At 33.0% G+C, this 10,344-nt stretch overlaps 1 protein-coding gene across 1 annotated transcript; it reads right to left on the bottom strand.

Moving 5' to 3' along the window:
- Positions 4,348 to 9,776, bottom strand: LOC18602267 (alanine--glyoxylate aminotransferase 2 homolog 2, mitochondrial). Its single transcript, XM_007033534.2, has 9 exons — positions 9,373 to 9,776; positions 8,613 to 8,843; positions 7,807 to 7,977; positions 6,420 to 6,563; positions 6,127 to 6,306; positions 5,295 to 5,520; positions 5,054 to 5,167; positions 4,886 to 4,972; positions 4,348 to 4,808 (listed from the first exon to the last, which is right to left on the bottom strand). Exons 1-9 carry the CDS (start codon positions 9,613 to 9,615, stop codon positions 4,765 to 4,767), a joined length of 1,440 nt encoding a protein of 479 aa, XP_007033596.1. The 5' UTR covers positions 9,616 to 9,776; the 3' UTR covers positions 4,348 to 4,764.

Here is a 10,344-nt window from a genome sequence, read left to right as displayed (position 1 = left end):
TTTATAAAAATATAAAAAATAAAATTTAATAATAAAAAATACAAGTATATTGAACTTATATTTTAATAAATAGAAGTAATTTTGAAAATTGATAACATTATATTCTCAACAAAATATTTGTAAATCAAATGTTATAATGTTATTTTCTATACGTTTTAATCAATACTTTACTTATATACCAAAAATTGTAATATTATATTCTTTACAATCACATTACTTACTATTACAATACTTGTAATCATACTACATTATAAAATACTAAACACCACCATTGATTATTATGCTAAAAATGAGTTAACACTTTTCTCCAATTTCAATTTCTTTACCACCTTTGCTGTAGAATTTAAATCTCAAAATACTCTTGCTTCTCTCTCTCTCTCTTCTCTCTCTCTCTCTCTCTATATATATATATATATATATTAACTTTTCATTGTTTTTGTTTTATTTTTCACATTGAAAATTTTTGACATAAAAATACATTAAAATAACAAAAATTTATTTTAATTTTTGTGTCAAATCAAACATAAAAAAGAATTAGGGGACAAAAAAATATATTATATATATACATAATATAAATTATTTTCATATAATTAAAATAATAACCCTAAATTTTATTAACAATAATTTGAAATTTGAGAAACATGAACTAAGTAAAATAGCATTAGCATATTAAATAAAGTGGAAAATTCTCTCAATCTCATAGTTGAATCCTTAATCGTTAGATCAACAATGCACTCAAACTTAATTATTAGAATTATTTTAAGTGGGCAAGTACGTTTGGTTTTATTTCGGTAGAGAAAAGAAAGTGTTATTCTAATTACTTTCTCGAAAGAGTGTCGACATTTTTCAACCAAAATTGTTCAATTGGAGCGTACGAACTGTTTAAAATTCGCCGTGTCAACTACAAGATGACCTCATAATGTCCTCATCTAGTATTTAGCAGCAGCCACCCTTACATCCTCATATAAAATTACATTTCTGCCCCACCCCAATTTCTGCTATTTTCTTTCTTTCTTTCTTCTAAAATTTCACATTAAAAAGAAGGTTTTGAAAGATAATTTATTGTAATCTTATATTAAAAAGTTGTTGGTGGCACCCAATCAGAAATTCATTCATTAATTGAGCTAAAGATTCTTTAATCAGATCTTTAACAAAAATAGAAAATGAAGGAATAAAATGAGAGAAAGAGGGGCAATTTAGTAAGTACAAGCGGAACCATGTTTTGTCAAGAACTTACACAAAGAATGCAGCATGGAATATTATCTAGTTACTTGGATCATTTTGTCATCCCAAGATCAAGAAATGCCTAGATTTGAGCATACAATCTCGATACTGATGAGTGTGATCTTAAGGAAGTGCATAAGCATGTTCCAGGAGCTTTCGTGCTTGCTCATGGACTTAGCTTCCGTTCTCACGTCAGCTATCAGATTCTCAAGCTTGCTGGCTCGCCAACCCTCTGCAACTCACAGGAGATACTATCGCATATCTTCAACGCCTGTTCCAACATGAAGTTTCGACTCTTTTTTTTTTTAAATCGCTGCAAGCATCAATTTTGAATTGATGGTTCTTCTCCGGTTAGTATTATGAATTACCTTTTCAATGTTTCCCAGTTTCCCTTGGTTTTCTGCTTTGACTTGCGGATATGTATAATAATGTCACCAAATTAATGTTTCATCTGTCGACAATCTCTGTTTTTCCTTGCTATTACCAATCTAATTATCTACTTGCAATTTATGCTTTATCTATTTCCAAAGCAAATCGAGGTTTTTGGTCTATCAATCCTTCTCCCTTGAAGTAGTAGTACTCAAGAAAGATTCAAAGTTTAGAGAATGCTGTCAAGGCATACTCCAAAAAGAGTAAATTTTAATTATAAAGTAGTTAATTTCTATTTTCCATTTTGTAAAACATGAAATATGGCTTAACATGGAATGATATATGCTGATACAAATAAAGTAGAATACAAGACTATTCCTAATTAATTCATCAATATTGTAATTTTTTTCCTTTCAAAAGAAAAAAAAAAGTCTTAATTTCACATCATATTCGTAAGCAAGAAATTCATTAATATGTACAAACCCACTCTTAACTGTTTTAGATACTTGCATGTGCGCGCGGACCCAGCCTTGTTGGAGTGGTGCCACGGCACCTCTCAATTCCTAAAAATTTATATAAGTATATTACTTAATTAGGGTTTTAATTGAAGTCTTATACAATCAATGACAATAATGAACTCATTTAATTTTTTTTTTCATAATTTTGTAAGGAAGAGATCAAAGAATTTAAATAAATTTATCAAAAAGTAATTTATATATTAATATTTAAATGTTAAAAGATAAAAGGAATTTTTTTCTATAATTTAAGATTTTATTAAAAAAAATCAAAACTTAAACTACTTTTCCTCTCTCTCCAAAAAAATTCAAATCCTACCCTTGAGACTTGTAGTAAGGCTTCTTCTTCTTCTTCTTCTCAATCCTTGACTATGTTTTGCACTTTCTCAAAACAATTTATCTAGTAATTTTCAATCTAAACTAAATTTTTAAATATTTCATATTTAAATATTTTTCAATTAATTTGATAGTTTGGGACTCAAACAAAATCTAGTTAATAGAAAATAATATTGTATATCAAATAGTATCTTGAAATTATGAGTCTTTCTGTTTTTTATTTATTTTGTAGATATATTATTTGATTATTTGATTTTTAGATTTAACTTTATATGATTTGTGGATGCTTACACTTAGTTTTGATTGATAAATAAAAACTTATTAAATTATTAATTGTTGACACAACTCATAAAAATTTTTGGATCCGTCCCTAGATATTTGAGGGCATCATCTACTAACCGGAGCACTGATTTCTATAGGATGTCTAATACAACGATCTAGTTCATAGAGGTTTCAATGAGAGAAGATTTAATCTATGCATGCACTTTGCCAGATCAGAGACATATCTGAACTAAAAAACGAAACACTGCTGCTGCTCTAATGGTGGCAAAGGAATTTGTTAAATTCTTTGCTCTGATTCTGAGTGGCACTTTATCTCCAACGAAAGTGCAACTATATATGTGATTTAGTGTGTACCCAAAAGGACGAAAGGAGAAAGTGAAATTAGGAGGTCAACTTTCCTAAAATATATAACAACTGGTCTTTTCAAACCTAACTTATTTCTAGGATAAGTATCATCAATAAAAAATAAGATAATATCTAGTTAAATAATAAATAAAGATAAAGCTTGCCTAAGCAAACTTTTTTAAATAGACATAACATGATAACAATTAAGTCTAGATATAGATAACACAATAGTTTAAATTAAAATAATCCATTTACTCTCATCATGTGAGTTGTATGTAATAATAATGATCAATTCCGATAGCCTAAGTCCAATGTTATCCTACCAAAGGATTCAAAATTTAATTAAGTTTTGGCAAAATCATTGATGTAGCTAACATTTTCAATATATATATATATATATATAAATTTAACTTTTAACAATGTATATATATTTATAATTTATAAAAGTTGAGTGGGTTAATTGACGCCACTTGAATATACCTCGCTGCGCCGCTAATCATAAGCTTAGTTTTAAACTTATCTGTAGTAGCGTTACGTAACAAGGCACCGCATATGACTAATATATTGTACCAACAAGTTTTGTTTCACCTGAGAGGATGTCAGGCAAGATGACTCAATATCAACAGCTTCGTCCAGTCACAATGTCTTATCTCATTCCCCGTTTAAAACGCAATATACCACCTCAATTATGACCCACAAATTCCGTAACTCTCTGCTTTATATATATATATATATATATATATAATAAACAATAACCAATAACCTGAAGTCGAAGAAGAAACTAGATTGTCATTTACTTAATTTGAGCAAAGACCTCCGTTTACATACCAATTCACCATTAATTTCCTGTACACACAATAATATATAAAGAAGAAGACCGTTCTTTCTTTGCAAACAAAACTTGGTAAGCAGATTTATGAGGTTTTAGGATGCAAACTACGCTTTCCTTAATTAGCATTTCCACGTTTAATTTCAGCTGCCAAGATAATGTCCACTCCGAATAAAATAATATTATTTCTTTTGGCTAACAGATGCAAAAGGTTAACAGAGCGTTTTACAATCGAAACACCATGCATGCAGTAACAAATGTTCCATTGAAAAACTGTCACACGTTTTGGTTGAGACGAGATATCGGCATTGCATCATGCAAGTTTATCTTGGGAGGGACTACCGCCGGAATTAAACCATTATCAGGTAAGGAAAGGGCAGAGTTCACCTCGTCACTCACACTTCCTTCTCTTTCCATCTAATTTGATTAAAATTGGTGAAGAAAATATCGACAATTCTTACTGTTTTCATCATGTTTTCTTAAAATTTCATGGTCATTGAATCATAAGCTGTTCCTACTCTTTTACTCAAATCCAAATGTAGGATAGTTTATGCCATGGTACAACACCAGAATCCAATGGGGAGGGAGAGGGGAAAGTTTACCCATACAACTTTATTCTAACTGCAACTAGTTTGAGCAAGACTTGGAGAGTCTGAACAAGAGACAACGAGTTGTTGACTCATCAACCCAGAGACAACGAGCTGTTGACTCATCGCTTATCAAGTCATAGCAAGTCTGGGAACTTATTTAAGCAGAAATCTATGCGCATTGATATTTTTCACTCACATTATGGATGTTATGATACAGCACTAATTAAACCAACTTGTGAATGATCGCACAGAATCCACATTTAAACTAGAGGCTTTACATCTTCGCCAATGTGTAGTCCATTGCATCTACAAGGAAATCTGCAACAAAAAATTATGCATTCAAAAACAGAAGGGCACTACTTGCTATCACAATCATCCAAAGAGGAGCAACTGACCTGCATCTTCCTTAGTAAAGCAGAGGGGAGGGGTAATTCTAAATACATTCCCATAGAATCCACCCTTCCCAACCAACACTCCAATTTCTACAATAAGAAATAGGTCCATTAGCAATTTAAAGCAGGTATAATTCATAGCAAGATTAATGTGATTGGGAGAACTCTAACCTTTCATCCGGTCCATAACATGAAGAGTTTCAAGCTTTGCAGGTGTCTGAAGTTTGCGATCAGTGACAAGTTCAACTCCAAGCATCAATCCTCTTCCCCTCACATCCCCAATAACTGCAGAGATTCACCCGTAGTACAATCAGCAATGATGGTAACTGTTAATTTTCTTTCTCAGTAAGGAGGTGCGACAGAATCTATGACTTTATAATGCATGGTAAACAGGAGAAAGGATCAAGCTTACGATTATATTTATCTTTTAGTGCAGTTAGCCTTTCTTTCAGATAGGATCCCACAACAAATGCATTCTCCTGGAGCTTTTCTTTCTCTATTACCTTCAGGACAGCCAACCCTGCAGCAGTACAGACAGGATTCCCACCGAAGGTATTGAAGTAACATCGGCGGGTCAAGACTTCTGCAATCTCAGGGGTGGTTACAACAGCACCAAGAGGAATACCATTTCCTATGCCCTGTCCATGTAATTGAAGAAACATGTCACAACACAAAAGCTAGCTGCAAATGAAATGGCTAAGCCACGAAAAAACAGATTCCAGAGAGATGCTTCCTCTTTGGGTGAAAATTGGTGAACGGTGGACATTCTAATTTTTATTTCTATCACCATTTTATGCATAAGGCAAAATGAGTAACTCAAACTTAATAATACCAGAGGAAATGAAGTCTACAGCTATGTGTAGGCCAGCTTGTAAGACATGGCTGAGCTGTACGATAGTAATACAATACCTTTATTCTTACTGTTAAAGTGAAAATTGATTGATGGTCAAGATTCTAATTTTTATCTCAATCATCATTCAATTTGTTATACAAAATGTTAGTGACAGCAAGGCATTTGACTTTGAATGGTCCAATGTACTCGTTAAGTCTGCTAGTTTATCTACACTGCTTATGAATTTTAAAACAAATACAATGGTTGGCATGAGATTCTAAAGCCATAATCCAGAATAAGCAATCAAAATTGAAAAAATGCTACCATCACAGTAAGATAGCTGTTGTGGTGCTAATCTAACAAAGGGAGGTAGCGTGGACATTTTTATAACAAAACAAATGAGAAAATTTACCTTTGCCATTGTCACTATGTCAGGAACAACGCCATGGCCCTCAAATCCCCAGAAATGGCTCCCTGTGCGAGCAAACCCAGCCTGAACCTCATCAGCAATGCAAAGACCTCCAGCTTTCTTTATGGTGCTATAAACAGCAGGCAAGTAACCTGGAGCCAATTCTATAATTCCACCAACTCCCTGTCAATGAGAACATAAAATTAAAGTTAGGTGATGATGTCTTCACTAGGACAGCACAGAAAGTTGATAAAAGGAAATGAAAATTGAAGGAGATGGTCAATATTGGTGATTACCTGTATAGCTTCAGAAATGAAACCAGCAATGTTGCCAGAAGTTCCAAACTGAATAAGATCTTGAACGTCTTTAGCATATTTCTCTCCTTCAGAACCAAAGACGCCTCGGTATGGATCTGGGTTCAAGGCATGATGAACTCCACTCTGATGAAGATATTCATGAGTTAGGCATACTTATGCTGACAGATTAAGTTAATTTTCATAATACCAAAACTTATTATATTATTGTGGGATAAAAGGAACCGTAACATATCAAGTTGCTATAATTTATCATAAGCATTTTAACTCTATGCATGGTTGATCCATCAGATTGCATAAAGCATATGGTTGCAGTAACATCTGCTTATAGGCATTGAACACATGTAATGATTAGTTTAAGCATGGTTAAAGAATTAGGTTGATTAGATATTAATTACACGTATTATGGATATTATCAATACACATGAACACGTGTCTGTACTAAAGATAACAAGCATTACATAAATAATACCTCTGTTCCAATAACTGATCCAATAGCTGCTGTCAGATACAAGAATTATTGAATTTTTAGCTGCCTCACTGCCACCCCCAAGAAGAAAAAAAACCAAATAGCGAGATAGAGATATTGAAGTGGTCCTTTGTCTTTATGTCAGCATTTGTTGCAACTAAAATCACATGGCATATTTTGGCAGTTACCCTTGTCAAAATTTATGGACCTTATGGTGTTAAAGATAAGAAAAGGTGGTCCATGTCATAAAAGAACTACCTAACAACATGTGATACATTTTTTTACCCACACAACTTTGGGGTAAAGCTATTCACAGGTTTGCTGATAAGTTTAAATATATAGTTTTCCACAATTGAGATCTTCTCTTTGATTATTATATATATAAAGAAACCAAAAAAACAAAATCTCCTTAGATCACTTCTATGACGAGTCCTACCATATTCTTCAACCCACACAACCCCCCCCCCCCAAAAAAAAAAAAAACAAAAAGAAAAGAAAGTATACATTCTATCCAAAAGATTAGTACTTGCATATTTTAGCAGTTTAGGCTTTCATATATATGTTCTCCAGAAAACATGATACCGAATAATGGACAGAGTTTTTTAATAACTAAGCAGAGCAAACAATGGATGTAAATTTCAATTATAATGTTCATGCCATGGCAAAATAATCTTTGGTCACAATCCAACAATAAAATAAGATTCATGTAACATCAGTAGTTCCTAATCACCACCTACCTTTGTAATTTCATTTTCAACTACTTCAATTGCCCACTGATATCTGGATCAATACTTAAATGATGTCCAAGGGACATATAACAGCATCAAATTTATACGATATGAAAAAGTGAAAAACAAATAACAGCATCAAATTGATACGATACGAAAAAGCGAAACATACTTGTATAACGTTGAACTTCCAGTTACTTTGGGCAGTGGCTCCCATGGTCCCTGCTGCATTCCCATGATATGCGTTCCTCAATGATATTATGTCATGGCATCCAGTATATAATCTTGCTATCATCATTGCCAACTCATTTGCTTCTGTACCTGAATTTGTAAAGAATACCACCTATACAGACACAAAAATAGAAACCCAAACTTAAGATGCATAAGAGAAAGTAGATGAAGAGACCAATTTAAATCCAAATGTACATCTTATTAGAATGAAGAATACGCAAAAATGGGAAATTCAGTCATGCATGCTTCACCTCCAAGTTGAGCAATAATTTGACCTAAACTTATCTCAGTTAGTTATGCAGCAAGTACGATACAGGCTGTTATTTGAGCTATCAAAACTTGTTTATTTACCAATTAAACTACTGAAACTAACTAGATTTAAATTTAAATCCAATAGTACTTAAATCTATTCACAAAAATCCATATCTAGTAGGTAATCAATATAACCATGCAGTTAGAACATAGAAATGATACCGGTACTTGATGAAAGGGCCATGGGCAACGAAAATCAAAGTAAAAATCAAAATCTAACTAGCAATCAACCAATCAACCAATCAACTATAATTAATTTACAAACCAATATAAAATACTACGACAAAAAAATACCTTAAAAAATTCATTACCATTTGAACCTGAGATATGGCCAGAATTGAAAATTTTCAACCAAATATATTAGGATTATTTTAATATAAACAGCAGCTATCAAAACCGTCGACCGTGTGATGGTTAAACGGGTTGAGGAATAACCTTAAGATTGCCGGGCAACTTGGAGGCAAGGGCCTCAGCGAAATCGGAGATGGCATGGTTGAGGTAGAGGACAGTGGAGTGCTGCAAGCGCTTGGTTTGGTTGACAATTGTGTCGACCACATCGGGATGACAGTGACCGCAACACACCGTAGCAATCCCTCCAAATGCGTCTAGGTATCTTCGACCCGTCTCATCGAACAAATACTGCATCCTCCCATCGACTACGTTCAGCTGGAAAATAATAATAACAATAACAAAAAAGAATATTCATTTTTCATTAAAAAAAAGAAAGAAAGAAAGCAAAAACGGGACCCACAATAACAAAAATAGAATTTAGATAAGGACAAATTTCTGCCAAACTAAACTTGATACCGTTCATGAATCTGAGAAGCAGCCAAATAGACCATAAATAAGTGCAGTAGTGAATAACTCTAGAAATTTCTTCTTAGGTTTATTTTCAAGATGAAAAAAGTGCGTGAATAATATAATTTTTGACAATATGGTTAGAGTGTTAAATTTAATCAAAGGTTAAAATTAAAATCTATGAAACACAGGATTTGCATGGAGAAAAACACGTCATTAGACGTTTCGAAAGGACAGTCCAGCAATTAAAACTTAATGTTTTCAACGTCAAGAGAATCGCTTTTTGGATCTTAAAAGTACATGTGAAGAAAACTAATTAATTTAATTTTCGTTATGTATCTCAAGACTCAATAGATCCTGTACAAACAAACAAACAAACAAAAAAAAAAAAACTCACGGGTTTGTTGTAAAAGTGAAACAAGGAGGGGCTGAGATACTGCTTGCGCTTAGAAAGGATCTCCTCAGCGGAAGGACCGGTGTAAGGAGGCGGAGAGTAATCAAAGGTGGGCATTTTGGGAACAACGACATCGTTGTTATCACCCTCCTTTTGAGCCACCTGAGAGAAGCAGCGTCGTCCTTGCCACCGCAGAGAATATTTCGTTTCCGACAACACCCTCTTCGCTGGAATAAATCTCTGCATCGTTATCTCCAACGCTGCCTCTCCTCTGTCTTTTGGCAAGAAAGGGGAAAAAGAAGAAACAGAGTTCAGAAAATGTTGACTCTGTTTGGTTTACTTTACGTTGTAAAGTAAGGAAAGGAGCTGTGGAGGATCGCGACGGTGTTGGAGCCAGATGGAGGAATAGATTGAGAGGGAAACCTTATATAGCCATGGTAGTCCTGCTGACGTGTAATTGAGTTGTTGGTTTGTTTCTAGCTAGGGATAAGGTTAAAATGCCCCTCTTTTACCTATAAAATTACACTGTTGCCTTCTTACCTAGGCTTAAAATTAGCCGTTCACTGAGAAGCAGGGCCGCAAGGCCACGCGCTATACGCCCTTCAATGGTGAGTGTTCTTATTATAAAAAATAAATGGCAAGTGTATCAATATTTTAATTTCCCGTAATCTGTTATCTTTTCCGCAATTTATTACCTTGTTTTCTTAAGAAAATTTCAATATTTTTATACAATGATGGCTAGTTTAAATATGATATACTATTTAAATAAAATTTAAAATTATTTAAAAAAATTTAAATAATTTTTTTATGTTTAATCAAGTTTTTTATTATTATTTTGAATAAAATAAATTCTTATAATTAATAATTAATTAGTTACTGTTAGTTATAATATCATTTGTCATTTTATATTCATATGACATTGACATGGCATCGATATAGAGAGTAAAAAATATCACACAATCATGTTATCATGTC

This window comes from Theobroma cacao, chromosome 4 (genome assembly GCF_000208745.1).
Source record: "Theobroma cacao cultivar B97-61/B2 chromosome 4, Criollo_cocoa_genome_V2, whole genome shotgun sequence".
Lineage (NCBI taxonomy): Eukaryota > Viridiplantae > Streptophyta > Magnoliopsida > Malvales > Malvaceae > Theobroma > Theobroma cacao.
The sequence above is the reverse complement of the archived record's forward strand: the minus strand, read 5'-3'. Positions and strand labels throughout refer to the sequence as shown.

Excerpts from the sequence above, each read along its gene's own strand:
- LOC18602267 (XM_007033534.2), bottom strand. The coding sequence starts at position 9,615 with ATGCAGAGATTTATTCCAGCGAAGAGGGTGTTGTCGGAAACGAAATAT. Across the intron at positions 7,978-8,612 it reads AGTTGCCCGGCAATCTTAAG|GTGGTATTCTTTACAAATTC; the intron begins GTTATTCCTCAA and ends GTGTCTGTATAG. Across the intron at positions 5,521-6,126 it reads ACATAGTGACAATGGCAAAG|GGCATAGGAAATGGTATTCC; the intron begins GTAAATTTTCTC and ends TTACATGGACAG.